The following is a 17,852-nucleotide window of genomic DNA, read 5'->3' as shown; positions in this document are numbered from 1 at the left end:
ATGCAGTGTATTTTCTGAGATTTGGAGAACAAAAAAATTGGACATCCATTATTCTAGATTTGGGTGCACCATGGTTTATAACAAGATTAAATATATTTTCAGCTCTATTTTTTCATTCCTCTTCTATACAACACCAACTTTTTGCAAAACTTCTGATCAAACAGCAAGAACATCTTTTGGAAAACCAACTGTTCCTCCTTTCATTTTTTCAGACAGTAGTGGATAGTTCATAATCTATTCTTCTACACACTTACTTTATTTCCTTCTAAAGATGTCATGCGCCTTTGCTTTCTGTGTTCACTGACACACTCTATTATACCCCCCAAAGATCTCTCTGTGGTACATTCGATTCCTGTCGTCACTCTGGGTGGCGGGTGGGGAACCTGCCAAAGGGCCTGGCAGGCCCCGGAAGGAGCCCCGCCCTGACTCTGAGAGAGGCGGGGCTGCAGCAAGGCCTTCCGAAGGAGCAGGACCACCGGACTTAGGTTTTCCCAGGACTCTAAGTGGTCAAAAAGTGATACAAGATACTGAACAGACAAGTAGGCAACTTTGTTTTTACCTGCTTGGCCAAACACACAGCAAACTGAACTAATCAATCCGATCCAGAAAATCAGTTGTAAATTCATCTGAAATATAAAACATACAATGTTACATTTTTTTAAAAAGGGTTAACATATTAAGCATAATCATTCCCATTCACCTGATTTTCTGATTTATAAACATAATACATCTTTTTCCCCAACCCTTCTCTGTACTCACCCTCCTCCTCTCCCCCCAGGTTCCCAGAATCCACTCTTGCTTTTCTCCAAATCAAATATAGTTTAATATTTAATTAACAGTGCTCAGGAAAAAAATGTCAAGCATCCTTACACCTAAAAGCTATGTATTAAATCTCTGTCCCATGGAATCTGTTACCTCCTGTGACTCCGAAGTGGCCAATCGGGCACATCCCAATGCCTTGGTTACCTCAACACTGAATTGTGAGTGTGACTGAGCCTGTCAGAATCCTGAGCATGTCACCAGCTTGCTTACAAGGTTTCAATCTTTTTCTTGTAAGGGTAAGACCAACATCTTGCACAAGCCCCCAATTCAGTTTTTGTGTCTGATGTCCTGTAATGATTTCCTTTTTAAGAAAATCAACTTCTATGCATGAAATCTGTAAAATATTCAGTTGCCTACAGTTTATAGATCTACTATCTACAGTTTCTAGATCTATAAACATACAAATTAAAGTTTTTCACAACCTTAATCTACATCTTACCAGAGTTGGTTAAACACAGCTAAAGTCACAGGTCACTAACTCTAACTGGTCACTGCTCTTGGACTGCACTCTAGTAACATCTGCCCCTTCCACAAGAAAGCAGAAAAACCCAAAAGCAAATATAACATGCCCTTGAACAAAGATCAGCATTACTATTTATCAAAGAAATATAAATTAAAGCAATATAAGGTAACCTAGCAGGTAAAAAAAAAAAAAAGGTTTTTTTAACCCAATAAAACTTAATAAAAACTTATTGCAGGTGGGTAAGAGAAACCAGAGATGGCTCTGTAAGTTGATACAATTTGGGAGAAATAATTTAACAATCTATATCAAAAACCATTAGAAATGTTTCTGCCCTCTGGCTTAGTAAACTAACTAGAAACTCGTCCAAGGAAATAATTTTAAATATCAAAGGTGATATATATGCACAACACTTTCAGTATAGAACTCTAGCCAGTTGATAACAGTCAAAAATGCCAATGTCCTCTACCCAAGAGGCACAATGAGCAAAGGGCTAACTGAACCAACTTCATGGACTACTGGAGTCAAAAGAACAAAATGCAGCAACATCACAAGATTTACAGAATAATTTCTGAATGCGAAGAACACATTTAAGATGACAGGTATGTAAAAATAACAGTATATAAACATATAAAGTAACCAGAGTCCTGGAGATGACAGTTATGAGCATAATATGAAGACAATGGGTTCATTTGTTTTTAAATTGTTCTAGTACATTCTTCGTTTCACTTTCTTACTAAAAACAATATGGTAGGGTAACTGTGTGGAATTTTTTTCTTTCTTGGTAAATTTCCTTTAATAAGGAAAAAAAAATTCCTTTAAAAACCCTTATTTTTCAGGGGCTTTTGTTCCAGGATACAATACCACAGCTCCAGAAAAACGCTTAAAAGTTCTACTCTGGGATCCTTGGGTTTCCTCTGCTTCCAAATGCTGCTTGCATTTTCTGGTTTTCCAGAGAAAAGCAGCATGAATAACTCGTGCAGTTATCCACTTTGCAACCAAGCTCAGAACAGCCAGTTCTGTTATGTCCCAGTTTTGCTTACGCATCCAGAAGCCCAAATGAAGCTGAGGGTCACTGACGGTTCACCTTTTAAGGCCTGAATAAAAGGTTCAATGTGTAATAAATCCACGCGGACTATGATTCTGAGCAGTTCAAATAATGTTATCAATTCCAAAGTTATGACTAAAAGGCCCTGGACAGTAAGACACCCGAAGAAATGCCTGACTGTGATGAATGGAGCGTCTGAGCAGTTTCCACACAAAGGGAACAGAACAAATATCTGGTCCATATATGGACTCTGATCCATGGGTCTTCCGAATACAACCTGGATCACTTTTAGGACCAGGAGACTACCTTGGAAAACCTTTAAAATGTCATACAACTCATAGAAGACCACTCAGATAAAGTTACTAAGTAGCAGAAAATATTTCCTGACATTCTTAGGTCCCATGGCTTTAAAATACTGCCGAACGCCGCTGTCTTTTCCTCTATAAACCTTGACAGGCTGAAGCTCAGCCTTCTGAAGCCCTCTCGCCTCTGAAGAGCTCCAACCCCAGAGCAGACAGCGCAGGGTGCAGGGTGGCACGAGCAGCAGGAGGAGGGCAGCTCGGGACCAGCGGTGCTTTCCCAGGGCGGCCTCCAGGCCTGCAGAGGCCGGGCTTCCTCCCCAGGAAAGGGAGCAGCCACAGGGGGCGGAAGAAGGCAGCTGCCAGGGATAAGGAAAGTCACAAGGGCCACACAGCTGAGACAGAGCAGTGAGGAGTGGCCCTGAGAAGAGGGGTGGTGAAGAGGCAGCGGGGCGAGGGGAGGCGGGGGCAGGATGGCCGAGAGCTCCCGAGACTTCCAGATGCCCCGAGGCAACACCGGTCAGCATGAGGTCCAGGGAGCACCCCAGGCCTGAAAACCCCCATCTCTGGAGATAGGGCCGGTGACTACCTACCAGTCTCCCCGCTGACTCTCAGGCTGAGAGAGGCGCCCTGAGGAGTCTCCCCACAAGAACAGCTCCCGAGGAGGGGTTCCCAGTGAGAGAGGCCTTCAGGTCCTGTCCTAACCCTGACTCCCCTCCTCTTCGTGAGCAAAGGTCTAGAAGGAGCCGTGAACCCGGGTCTCTAGCTCCTCCTCCACCTGTGTAACTGGTGTCTGCCTCCTGGAGACACATCAGTTACCACCGACAGAACGCACACAGTGTCACTGACTGCACCTCACCGTTCTTCCGTAGCATGCTCTATTCCCACCGACTTTACTAGGTCCTCCCCTCCTTCTAGAAGAGCTTCCTTGGAAAATTCTGCCAGGTTCTGTGCCCTAGTGGAGTTACAAAGATTTCTGTCTCAAGGAATTTTCCGTTCAAAGACAAAAATTACAAATAACTATAATATGACGCGATGGTTTCTGTAAGGAAGATAAGCAACGTGCACTGAGGATGTCACAACCTGCCAGGACGAGTTCCGAGGATTCCCAGAGGCTGGAACCGCAGCCGGCCCTGCAGACAAACACCCCAGGCCAGAGGTCCGCACGTCAAGGCCAGAGTCATGACAAGAACTGCAGTAACTTCTTTCCCATCTCACTACTAAACAGATATGTTTGGGTGACTTCTCTCTCTCTCCACAAACTGGAATTGACTTGGTCTAACTTTACAGAAAAAATGTACTTAAGCATTACGTGTAGTTAAATCTGGTCAGCGGGGTGAGTGACTATTTTATCCCCATAATTTTCTACAATGAGAAATTACATTATGTTACAATCTTAAAATGTCATAAAGCTAAAAAAAAAAAAAAAAAAAAAACCTTAAAGTACTTAAGTATTTTTGACTATAAGCTAGAAATAACAGAGACCAAGACCAACAAGGCAGGAGGTTACAGTAAGGTTACAGAGAGTCTTAAATGTCATTCATGCTAAGAGTTTAGATTCTATGCTACATGTACCAAGGAAGCTGGGAAAAAATAGCTCAGGGTAGTAACACAACAACATATATGTGACAGAAAACCAGTGGGGCAGAGGATGAATGGCAAGACACAAGCTACAGGACAGTTACAGAGCGTACTGCCCAGGCTTCAGAGTAACAACGGCTTGGAGGGATCTGAGGCTGCTTAGGTAAGGAAGACGGCTGCTTAGGTAAGGAACGGCTAGAGAAAGGATCACCACTTTCAAATAAGGAAGACAGAGAGAGATGGAGTTAGGGGAGAAAATACTGATTTTGATTTAGAAATGTGATTGTGAAATGCCGGTGTGAAACCGAGGAAAGATATTGAGTGGGAAGTTAAGACCTACGGGTGTGGCTTTCAGGATTTCAGGGCTAGAGACACAAACCCAAGAGTTGTGGGCGGCAATGAAATTCTGAAGATGGATGAGACTGAAGAATACTTGGACAGAGATGAGAGCTGAAGGCAGACCAAAGAGAAGAAGGGAAAGAGTGCCAGAGCCAGGCTCCTTGGAGTTAAGAGGGATGGAGCACAAGGGGCTCACTTCCCTGAAAAGAGGTGCAGCATCTTTCTCTAAGTCAGGGCAGGGGGGTGAGAAGCTGAGCGAGGTCAGGCCTGACAGCTTGTTTCTTCCTGAAACAGGAAGCAAGGACAGGTGCTGGGAGAAAAGGGGAGGGGAGTTGGCAGACAGAAGAAAATCAAGACGACGCAACAGGATTATGGAGCGGTGCTGAGACCCAGCAGGTCCTGGACACCCTGATCTATAAAGGCACATTTCTAACACTCATCTCACCTGAAACTACCTGGTAATAATCTGCCCTGATGGGTTCTAAGCGCCAAGAACACAATCTTTCCTGTGTCTTCAGTGACAGGACCTATAAGTGCTTGGCACAAAATCAGTGCTCAAAACTTACGCTGAAATATGTTAAATCGTATGTCATTTTTCTTGGACATTATTCAGAAGCCCAGGAAAGAAGAGTTTCTTGGAATTAGTTAATACACAGACCTTCTTTAAATAGCAAACTGTTAGTATAGATACCCTAGGGATAACAATTTTCAACCCACTTAAGCATACACAAGCCAACTTTCAGCTAGATATAAAATGCCTCACACTCTAGACGCTTGTACATCATGAACCAAGTCATTTACATATACAAGCAACACAAACATAGGCACTGAAATACTACATACACACACTCAGTTATAAGGTGGCCAACCAGATCATCCACTTGTTGGTTATTATTCTAATTAGCACAAAACCCCAAAGTTTTTAGAAATTCTTGTACAAACAGTCAAATTGCTGAGACTACCTCCCATGGGTCCTCAGACTCCAACCTGAAACTGCGGAATGAACGCCACTGTTTCCAGAGCGCGCGCAGGAGGAGGAAGGGGCAGTAGAAGAGGACAGAGTCAAGGGCCTAGATATCAGGGCAGGTGAGAGAAAGGGCTGAAGAGCCAGGTGCAACATTTCAGGGGTGGGCAGTCTTGGGTAAAAGGTCGAGGTGAGGAGACAGCTATGGGAACTGGGTTGGCTGGGGTCCGTTCCCAAAGCGGAGTCTGAGACGAGAGCAGGCATGCAGGAAGCTCACTCAGAGGGTGACCGGGGAATGAGAGGTGCTGAAGATGGCGAACCAAGAAGAGAAAAGGCCAGGGCACTTTGGCTACCACAGGGGTGCCCAGGGGCTTGGTCTTCCTGAAAAGTCTTGAGAAGTGTATACAGTTCACCTCTGAATCTATGGGTTCTACCGGCAGATTCAACCAACAACAGACGGAAATAAATTTTTTTATTTATTTCCACAAAGCAAAACCTGAATGTGCCCTGCACAGGCAACTCTGCATAATATTTACATTGAATCAGGCATCATCTGGAGGTGACAAAGCGTATGTGAGGATGTGCATAGGTTACATGCAAGAACTACACCCTCTCAAAGAGATATGAGCATCTGTGGATCTGCTTGGGGAGGAGGAGTGTCCTGGAACCAATCCCCCTCGGGTACTGAGGGACAACTGTGGAAGGTGTGTCCAGAGAAGGGTCACTAGGAAGAGGTGCCTCAGTTCTAGTCCCCACAGGTAAAAGTCTGCCACAAGGGGCTTCCAAGAACAACAGTACATCCAACCAGAAGGCTGCTGCCAGCTTCTCTCACCATGAACAGACAAGAGGGCTGGCTGGAGATGCCCCGGGGTTGAAAAGACAGAAGCACGTAAGGCAAGATGCAGTCAGCCAGAATGAGTCAGAGAACTGCTCCGAGAGGCAGTGATGGGAACCAGAGGAGGCCCGAGGCAGTGAGGAGGCGAGGTTTCTAGTCCAGCGCTCAAAGCCCCTAGGGTTACAAGAGCAAGAAAACTGCTAGAACAGAGTGTGAGCAGTGTCACTTGCATTAACTCTGAAGATCTCAACGATGGCAAGAACTGGGGAGGGGATTTAGGCCAGGTGAGTGACATATGGGCACACATACATATATTAAAACAAACAAAAACAACTTCTGTTTAAAAGATTTACTAATTAAGCGTATGAAGCTCTTTGCCATCTACTGCAGATGTGTATGACTGACCTGCCTTATGAACTGTCATCTTCTAGAAGTCAGTTCTGTGTCCTCTGTACCTAGCCCAGTATCTTAATACTTAATATACAAAAAGTCTAAAGATAATTGCAGATATTCTGAGGTATCCACAGAAAAGTAAACAAAGGCAAGCAGAGTGCAGTGATCACCACCACTTGCTAAGGCATAGCTCAGAGTTCAGAGTGTGGACTGTGGAGTCAGATGCCTGGACTCAAACCTCTAATCAACCCCTAACTAAGCAGGTGATACTGGCAAATTATTTAATCTGTGCCTCAGTTTCCTCGTCTTTAAAATGTACACTATAGTTTCTACCTTATGGGGGAATATGTGAAGTTTACATGAGTTGTAAATATAAAATACTGAAAACAGTGTCTGGCACATTGTAAGCAATACCTAGATGGTACTTGTTACCAATATTACTATACATTACAGCTGGAGCTCGGCAACAACTTGATTCAATAAAGAAGTAACTACGTTTGAATGTTTAGGTTTTTCTTCAATCATAATTTTTAACCAAAAACTCTGAATCTCTGAATTGACCCATGTTAGGTGAAACACAAGATATGGAAGAAAGGATAAAGTATGAGGATTGGAAAAAAAACACAACTGCAAACAACAGATTAATGTTGACTTTTTATAGAAATTAATACATCACTTTGCTATGATATTAAAACCTGATACTGTGTATGGTGATGGTGGTTTAGTCGCTAAGTCGTGTCCAGGTCTTGTGACCCCATAGTCTGCAGCCTGCCAGGCTCCTCTGTCCACGAGACTTCCCAGCCGAGAATACTGGAGTGGGCTGCCATTCCCTTCTCCAGGGGATCTTTCCAACCCAGGTCTCCTGCATTGCAGGAGGACTCTTTACCAACTGAGCTACCAGGAAGTCCTATACTGTTTAAAAAATAATAATAATAAGGCTTAACCAGGTGCTAATTATTAATTAGATACTAATTACTATGCTAAGTATAATTAATTATTTTAGGTTCCACATTTAAGTAGGATCATTCTACTTCCTAACAATCATATTTCTAACAACTTTTATGTAAAATAATAAAAGCATCAAAACCTTAATACTACCACATTAAATACAGCACAGATATTTTTGAATGTTAGTATCACGAATCACCTTAAAAAAAGATCAGGGTGGAGAGTAACATACCTAATTAAAATAGAAATAAGGAAGAATGACTTCAGGTTTCTTCTTCTATATGGGGAAGCAAGTCTAGGAGAGGCAAAAAGGAGGAAGGAAACTGCCCTGAAAAGACATCTTGTAGCAGAAACTCAGACCGGGAGGCTGCGCACCTGTCTGGTTCACTCAGACTGCTGCCCACGGAGAACCATAAAACACAAGGGCGATCTGCTCACTTAGAAAGCAGGCAAGGCTCACACCAGGCACACCCAAGAGTGATACGGTAATTGAGTTTTGATGATTTATGGTAATTTATAACAAAAAGTTTTATTTTATTTTTACTTTTATTCTAACACCTGGAATGACTATAAAAATGACAATAATTAATAAAAATAATAACAGCTATCTCTTCTAAGCAACTCCATGAGGTTGGGAACAACATTATCTTTGTTTCATATATGAGGAAGCCAAACCACAGATACCTTCTCCAAAGTCACACAGGTAGAACTGAAACCAGACCATCTAAATTCTGAAGCTGTGACCTGAGTCTGTGCTCCATTAAACTACAATATTTTGAAGGCATACCCAGTCACTATTTTAAAAATAAAAGAACATTCTTCTACTGTTAGAACTGACTTAGAGAAGAAATGGAAAGGAGTTAAAATGTTCTTTAAGTTTATTTCTTGGTCCTTCAAAATGACTGGAGGCCAACAGAAGTTATTTTAATTGTCAAATTTCATGAGTATACCAACAGGTTATGGTCTCATTCCTACAAAAGCATTTCATCCTAATATCTTTTCTTACTATGTTTAATTTTAACTAAAGGGTCATAAGGGCTTCCCTGATGGCTCAGTGGTAAAGAATTCACCTGCAATGCAGGAGATGCAGGTTCGATCCCTGGGTCAGGAAGGTCCCCTGGAAGAGGGCATGGCAACCCACTCCAGTATTCTTGCCTGGAGAATCCCATGGAGAGAGGAGCCTGGCAGGCTACAGTTCATAGGGTCACACAGAGTCGGACATGACTGAAGCGACTTAGCACGCACACAAAGGGTCATAATTCATCCTTTGAACAATAAATAATCTCAAACAGCTCCCCCAAAACATCTCATTCTGGTAGTTAGAAACATGCAATTGCTCCCTTTGTCAAAAACTGTACATAATTAATCTCCACTGTAAACTCATCTTTATTTATCAAGGTTAAATATGGTTTTATGAGCTAGTCAAACTTTTAAATACATACTTAGTATCTAATGTTCTTAACATGACAAATACTCTTTTTACATTTACAGATATTTAGAAATTTTATATGTACTTTATTTATAGAAATTAAACAATTATGCTTTAGAGAAAAATTACTTTAAAAAAATGGCGAGTTACACTTACTTTAAGTTTTAAAACTGGGTGCTCAGAACCCATCTATGCCCCAAAGGACACAGTACAAAAAGAAGTCCTCCAAAAAGATTTCTTCCTATAAAATCTTTGCACAAGAGCACATTTTTATTCAATACAACTTGGATATCCAAGTCAAATATTAACTGCACATCTACCATGTAGAAGACAAATAACTGACAACGCTGGGACATGAACCCATGCATGAACTGAAAGCCCAAGCTTTCAAAAGAAGTAGGTTTCCAATAAGAAAGGTTCCTTTTTTTATATCCTAGCATTTTAAATTTTTTCACCTTAATGGTGGAATAGATTCAGATACTTCCATTGAGGTATATTATAAGTCTCTCCTGAAAACAGAAGGAGGTTAGTTAGATTCATCCCAAGTCTGTACCACCACCGCTATTTTCTGTATCTGTGTTTAAAAGAAAAAAAATAAATAGTCCAATAATACATTCATATTTACAAATCAACACAGTCCAGAAAAGGAACACAGAGCCAAGAGGAACACCTCAGGAAATTACCATGCAGTCCACCCTCTTCTCCCCACACAGAGCAAGCAGACAGGAGAGCATATAATAGCCTGCTCTGCTTCACACCATCAGACTCGACTCGAGAACGAGAGCTGGGGATGAACTCACCAAGAGCAAGAGCACCTTTCCCCTTGTGAGAAGAACAATTAAAGCTCAACATTTTCTCCCTCTCTGGCGGGAAGAGGTGCGCGGTGGTGATCCTGGAGGTGTCTGTGGCCCAAATAAATAATAAGCTACAATGAATGATTAACAAAACTTAGCAGAAAGGATGAAAAAGGGAAAAAAAGAGGGAACAGGAAAGAAAGGAGGTTAAGTACTCCAAGGCAAACAGGCAACATTTCCTTTGAAGCCCATGTCCACCCACTGTGGAGGATACATAGCAGTCTGAAGTAGAAAACTTTCTAAAATTCACAACTCCCACCCAGAAGAAAAAAAGGCTTTTTATAAGCCCCGACCCCTTCTTACCCAAAGGTGGTATCAGCCTGAGTTGAGTCCCAACAACAAAGGTTTGACTACTCCAAAGCTACAGGCTTCAAAAACAATTTGACACCGGAGAACAGGGCCAATACTTAAAGAAAATTACAGAATAACAGAACAAAATGTGTCTAGTCTGGGGCTTCCCCACTGGCTCAGCAGTAAAGAGTCTGCCTGCAATGAGGGAGAGGCAGGTTCGAACCCTGGGTCATGAAGATCCCTCCAAGAAGGGAATGGCAGCCCACTCCAGTATTCTTGCCTGGGAAATCACAGGGACAGAGGAGCCTGGTGGGCTATAGTCCATGGGGTTGCAAGAGTCAGACAAGACTGAGCAACTAACCAACAACTGTGCCTACTGTCCCCCCATGAAAATGATAAAGCGGGAGATCAATCATCAGCACCCAACTGTGTGGTGCAAGGGGAAGATAAAGAATGGACACACTGTCGCTTGGGAAATAGTTTCAACGATAAAGATGGAAGTGGGGGGAAGTCAGGGCATGGAACTGAACTACGAAAAATTTCTACAGCACAAAAAGAGAAAATTAAGAATTTTCCCTGAAAAAAAAGGAGAATGAACTCATTATGCTCTTCAAGGAATTAAGAAACTCTCAAATAGATTTTGTAGCAATCAAATACAGTAAGACCACAAAACTAGAGGAAAGAGCTACGGGAGAAAATTTAAGTTGAAATCCTCTGCAGAACTCAAACACAAAGGAACAGAATCAACATGACAGGAAGAGCAGGCTTGAGCACACAGAATTCAAAATAATTCAAGGCAATAAGAAGCATGACGTTATAGCCAATAGTGATCCAGTAAATAGATCACTGGTATACCACCACCATCACCACCTCCCCCACCAAAAAGGTTACAGCCTTTACATGAGGACCAAAAAAAGGATTAAGCATTAAATTCCAAAAAATAGTGGTGGATAAAATAAGTTCAAAGTTCATAAAATAAGCAAAAGGACAAGACTTAAAATATGAGCAAGGAATTTCCCTGGTGGTCCAGTGGCTAAGACTCCACTCTTCCAATGCAGGGAGCCTGGGTTCCATCCCTGGTGGGGGAACTACACCCTACAGGCAGCAACTGAAGACCCCGCATGCTGCAACTAAGATTGAGGATTCCACGTACTGCATCTAAGACCTGGTGCAGTCAAATAGATAAACAAGCAAAAGTTAAACACTTTAAATAAATCTATTAAGATATAATATTAAGGGCTGACCCAAAATGAACATGAAAAGTTGCCTGAACTTAATTCTTCCCAGGTCCTCCTTCCACTCAAAAGATAAGACATTACCCAGCAATTGCTATATTTCAAACTGGCCTAGTGAGCTGTTCCTTCTTTACACTTGGCTATGTCTATAGATTTTGCTTTTCTCTGTGAAGGGAAAAGAGTAAGTAAGCAGCTGCTTTGGTTGAAGAATTTACTTTGGAGCAAGTTTACAAAGAACCAGCAAAAACAAGTTTACCATCTTAACTAATGGGATCGACAAGCACTTGAAAGTAATATATGTTCCACGTAATTTCAGTCGAGCAGAACTGTAAGTTATGCTCCCTTGGGTAATTTTATCTACTTTTTAGCTAAGTCATTCTAAAATTCTTACTTGATCAAAACTTTAATAAACTTTGACCATAGGCTTTGTCATATCTCACCTCTGCCCTGTATTAGACTGAAGCAAACACAGTGCTGAGTATATTCTAAATATATATATACAGTAAATATAAACATTTTTATCTAATATAGGTAAAAATTAATTTCTCACTTAGCACTAAACTGAGAATAGTATCTACCTTAGAACTGTTACAAGGATAAAATATGATCATGAATGTAAAACAAATATCTTTATAGCGACCTATAAATCACAGCTTATACTGAATTTTCTTCTTGCTCTTCAACTCATTCACTGACTTCTAAACATTAGAACCTGAGTGACTTAATAATCTTTTTAAGTCATACTGCTTTAGTGAGCACAAGTCCACTCCCTACTGCTCCTGTTGTGTTTGCCTAAAATAACATAATACTAAATGCAACTTTGAAAACTACAATCTCCACCTCCAATAATCAAATATGACCCACCACTACACCTGTGGGGAAGGAAAGAAATTACAATCGGAAATAAACTGTGAAATAAACTGAAACACTGGACAGCTAATAAATCACTATTCTTAATTTTACAAAGACTATGAAAGCTTAAGTTACCTATGTATTCATTCAATAACATTTATACATGGAAATGTGACCTCCATACATCTAAATACTTTTTCTCATCGTTCTTAATTTTTTCAACCACAATAAGTACAATTATTTCAAAAAATTTGAAAAAAATTTTCACCAAAATTTCAAAAAATGTTTCAGTTTTTTCAACCACCACAAGTAGATTTTTTTTTTTTTTTTTTGTCCCAAAATATAGTCTCGATAAGAGTCTGGCACAAAAATGACAAACCTTTGGTATGCTCAGTAACACAGTGTTGTTTAATTCAAATTTCTATTACAACTAATTGTAATTATGTCTGCGAACCACACCAGACTAGAGTTGGAGGGCAAGAATCCAGGCTTTCATTTTAAATATCCTTCATTTTGTATGTATTTATTACATAAGAGCATATATATTTATATATGTATGATCATATATCAAAGTAATCAAACAATATTTATTTGCTAAATTAGACTGTATTCTACCTTCTAACTATACTGTCCTTTGACCATGTCATCATCTGTATTTGTCTCTTTGGTCACACCATTATTCCAAGCTCCTCATGGCCCCCCAAAACCAGTTAAGCCAAAGCTGATCTTTTTCTCAAGATCTATTAGAATTACCTGGTACAATGCACTGTGTAAACATCCTGTGGTGTTTGCTACATTCCCCGAAACTGAAAACAATGTATCCCAGCTAGACAGTATCCTCCACTGCAAGGTGCAGGTCAGCTTCTCGACCTCCACCCAGTACGCACCACACTGCTCAGGGAAGTGGCACTTAGCACAGTAACGGATTAAAATGTTACTGACAACAGAGCTCCGACCTGACAGACAGCTAAGAGCGACAGACTTGACGGGCCAGCACTTGCAGGCTTTCTCAGAGCCATGACTTGGCACACCACATGCCCTCTGGGGCGAGGGCACAAGAGCATGGCTGCTCACGGGAGAGGAAAGACCTGTCCTCTGCAGAGTCAGGTCACACAGCAGCTGGCCTTCAGCTCACAGGGCAATAGAAACAGAGAAACCGAGAGATCACTCTACAACGTAGATACAGAAACCAGACCCCTTTCCAGGTGAGGTGTTCCAACAAACGTCCCAGAGAAGCTCAGTCCCAGCTTGCCCAAAACCCAGGTTTCCCAATCAAGAAGCCTCTGCGACATCAAACTGCTTCTCTAAAGAGGCTGCTCTCTTCACCTCAAACAAGCTCATCAAAGGAAAAACCTGAAAATATCCAAGTCCCCCACTAAGCTATCACAGGAAGGAACCAGTAATTCAAACAAACTGAGGAAGGGAAATGCTTTTTCTAGATTCCTTTTCCTCCACCCAGCCTTTGACTGGGAAAGTGCTTCCAGGGCCCCTCGGTGGCACCTTTTCACGTGCCCTCCAGTATTTTCATCTGCAGCCAGAGCGTCAGGCTGTACAGACTAAGAATCCCCAAATCGTAGGCTCCCAACCAGACTGCCGGTCGGGAGCTCGCAGTCTGCACAGTCAACTACCCTCCGGGCATCTCAGCAGGAGGTCAGCACGCCCCCGATCCAGGCGGCCAGCCGCACAGCACCCCCTTGCGGTCATGCTTCCCACCTCGGACACGCCACCTCCTAACCAGACACCTAGGCCACTGCAGTTCCTTTCTCCTCTTACCTCAGACACCAAGTCTGACCTGTCCACCCTCCAAAATAAGTAGTTCTTGTAGCCCCACCCAGATCATCCCCCATGCCAAGGATCTCCAAAGCTTTTTAATACTCCTTTTACTATTTAACAACAAAAACAAAAAGAAACTTGAGAATATGTGTACCCCAAAATATGGATTTATAAATTAAAATACATGTACTTCTACAGCAATGTGGTAAGATATTATAAATCATAATAATAAATTTAAGCTTTATTTAAAAAGTCAGTCTAATATTTTCTTCCTACATCCAGTGAATTATTTTATACATCCCTGGGGTCCAGGAAGCTGCATTTTGGAGACTGTATAATGAGACAAGTCCAATAATTGCGTGTTTATATATGCATGCAACTATGCATATTTGAAACAGTTTGTCACTTACACACATTTCTTGATCAGATGATATGCTTTAGCACATTGCTAAATATAGTTAACCTTATCTTCCAAAGCCACAAACCAAAACTAAAGCTTAAAAGTACCTCGCTTCTGTATTATTTTATAAATAAAACTTAACTCTGCAAAGTCTCACAATTACTCACATTTAAAAGATGAGAAACCTACAAAGTATAGCTTGGCTCCTTTTGCATACAGCTCCAGAACAAGAAATACCACCTTTTTCACTTATCTATTGAAAATTCTAAGACTGCTGAGGTTCTGAAGGTTTTCTGCACTGCAACTCCTGTAACCTAGACACATAACTTTCTCAGTTTTCTACAGCTATAGATACTGCTATCATTTCAGGGTTCTGAAGAATACGGTACTCTTCTGGACTCTTACCCCAATCAGCCCACCCTCTGGACCCCAAGACTCCCACCTCTGCTTTAACAACATACAAGGACAAAACCCCACAACATATGACCAGTCAGAATAGACTTGCTCACACACAAAAAAGATATTTATACATTTGCACAATATAATCTAGGATTCCACTGGCAACCAGACAGATCCTAACCCTCCAGGCAGAGTGGGGTAATCAGTCCACATGAATCCTCTCAGGTACTAACTGAATTTGTTACATGTTCAGAAATATCAATTAGCAGAACTCAAAAGTTCTAAAACTTTAACCATCTCATGTTTCACCTCATCACCCCAGCAGAGTAGTCATGAACCCACACATGCACCCACACATATGCCATGAAAACAAGCACCACCTGAAACTTAAATTTTCAGTATTTTATAAAGTAACCAGATGCCCTAGTTGCCCCAGGGATTAGGAATTTATCGACCCCAGTATAGGACTACAAGTTCATTCAATGACGCTAATTTGGGGCAGCTTTTAAATATCCTGACCAGAAAGCTGAGGAGAAAGCCACCTAAATCCAATGATTTATTCAATATTAATGATCCTATACTTTCCACACACAGAATACCGAGGGGATTAGAAAACAATACAGAATAAAACATTCTTTTAAAAAGAATCAACATTACAAAAACTTTAAGTCTGTGAAATCAGCATTGATGACTGAATTTGGAGTCTGCTACTTACAGAAGCAAAGTATTAACCACATCCCGTCTTTTTAACTAGCATTCTAATAACATCTTCCATTTTATACTAAATTCTAGGGTGGGTATAATGGCTTTCTCCTCAAATGCCTGTAACTAAAACATTGATTTGTTTCATGTGTTTTCTGTTTACCAGCTAATCATCTTCAGTCCCTCATTTATTAATCAGTGAACTAAAATTATTTTCAAATGTGAACATTTCGGTAGGACTCTTAAGCCAGCCCTGACTCCTGTGAGCCCTGATGGCCACAAATCCAGAATAGGTAACTTGCAAGTCAAGTTCCCTCATCACTTCTAAAGTGTTTAACAATAATTCTACCCAACTATTTATGTAGAACGCAGATCCAAAGAAACCTTACTGATATCATCAATTACATAGCGAAATTTTTTTAAAGTCATTCTACTACATCAAGAAGGAAAGAAAAGGAGTTAATATTTATTGAGCTAAGTGTCTTCCATCTTACATCTTCTCTTCACTACACTGTACTTATGCAAGGTTACCTGCGGTTCAAACATGGGTTGCTGGACCACATGGGTGGTCCTCATCACAGCTGAATGACCATCTATGCGCCCTGTGCCTCAGTTTCTTCATTTGTAAAACAGGTTTTAAATACAACACCTACCTCTTTGGATCGGTTCCAGGATTAAACGACAAAATAAAGGTAAAGTGCATAGAGGTAAGCATGGCCCTCACTGTCCTCATTATAATAATTACTAGCTTTATTATAGGTATAGGTAGGTACTGCTACCATTTTACAGATGGAAGAAATGGAGCCTTAACGAGTGTAACTTACTAGTAATGATCACAAAGACTAGCGCTAGGTTTTGACGCAAAAGCACAAAACTGGTGGAAAAAAAATTGCTCAGGCGTTAAACACTACCATTCTTAAAAATACAACTTGTTCTGAAGCATAGGAAACGGCACGAATCAGGCACAAGCCGGGCAGGAACCCTAGACGCCCACACCCAGCATTAGGGGAAGGGCCCACAGGACGCGCCCACCCGGCACCCCGGTGCCCAGGGGCGAGGCGACGCCTGGGACGTGGGGCTGGAGCCGGGGTGAGTGGTCCCGGCGTGGAGGCCCGGCAGCCGAGGTCGCTGCCGGACGCAGGTCCGCGGAGGCCCGTCCGCGCCCAGCCCAGCGTCCGAGTGGTAGGTCCGACTCCCCGGCCTCCGCGACCGCGGCCCCGCGAGGACAGCGCCCCTGCCGGGAAGGTCCAGGAGCGGCCGCGGCCCGACTTCCTCCCCCGCCCGACGGCTTGGAATCCACCCGGAGGCCGCGGCCCCCACGCCTGCTCCTCCATGGGAGCCCGGCCGCGCCCCGAGCCCGCCGCCCGCCCTCCCGAGCCCACCTTCTCCCGCGGCGTCCGGCCCGCGCGATCGGCTCGGCCTGTGCTCCGCGGTTCGCGCTCGGCCTGTCCAGAGCTGGCGTGGCCTCCCGGGCTCCGGCGCGGCGGCGGCGGCGGCGGCGGCTCCTCCTCCTCGCGGGCGGGAGGAGGAGACTCGGCGGCGCGGGGCCGCCTCCCGGCAGGAAACGACCCCCGGGGCACCGCCTCCCTGGCGCTGCGATCCCGCTCCTCAGGCCGCCGCCGCGCCTCTCGCCCTCCGGAAGCGCATTCCTGTCGGGCCGCGTCAGCCGCGCCCGGGGGAGGGGGAGGGGCGGAGGCTCGGGGGGGGGGGAGGGGCGGAGGCTCGGGGGGGACAGAGGGGGAGGGGAGGGGCTGAGAGGGGGGAGGGGAGGGGCTTAGAGGGGCAGGGGCAGGGGGGCGGCGGCCGCCGGGACAAAGGAGCGGCCCGACCGGGCCACGGGCTCCGCCGCAACCTCGGCGGCGCCTTCTTCCTCTGCAGCCGAGAGAGAGGGAGGATTTTGCCTGGCCCTGCTCACCTTACTATCCTTCTCGGCCTGCCTTAGGCGCTGCTTCTCCAAAGCCCCATGTCTGTCCACGGCCGGCCGGCCCTGGTCTGCCCGGGTTTGAACCCTGGAAGCCCTGCTTCCCAAGGGCCGGCTCGGACAGGTCGGGACACTTCGTCACTCACCTTGTTAAGCCTTCGTGGGGCCAATAACGTTCCCCTTTGGAAGGGAAGTAGCTAAAGCCGATATTTTTCTGGTGGGAGGATTTGCTTGATTTATGTCTTTGAGAGAGGGGAAGACTTAAGGAGGAAACGGGTGCCAGGAAAGATGAAGAAAGTTGTAGAGA

General features: G+C 43.4%; 1 protein-coding gene across 1 annotated transcript in view; it reads right to left on the bottom strand.

The window, feature by feature from the left end:
* Positions 1–17,230, bottom strand: part of ITGB1 (integrin subunit beta 1) — a 44,023-nt gene extending 26,793 nt beyond the window's left edge. Inside the window, exons 1-2 of the mRNA XM_020872701.2 lie at positions 17,007–17,230; positions 560–626 (exon numbers count right to left, since the gene is read on the bottom strand). Of these exons, the coding sequence (XP_020728360.1) occupies positions 560–626 (67 nt within the window). The 5' untranslated portion in view covers positions 17,007–17,230. The remainder of the gene's footprint in view (positions 1–559; positions 627–17,006) is intronic.
* Between the last annotated feature and the right edge of the window lie 622 nt (positions 17,231–17,852).

The sequence above is a fragment of the Odocoileus virginianus genome, chromosome 9 (genome assembly GCF_023699985.2).
Source record: "Odocoileus virginianus isolate 20LAN1187 ecotype Illinois chromosome 9, Ovbor_1.2, whole genome shotgun sequence".
NCBI lineage: Eukaryota > Metazoa > Chordata > Mammalia > Artiodactyla > Cervidae > Odocoileus > Odocoileus virginianus.
The sequence above is the reverse complement of the archived record's forward strand: the minus strand, read 5'-3'. Positions and strand labels throughout refer to the sequence as shown.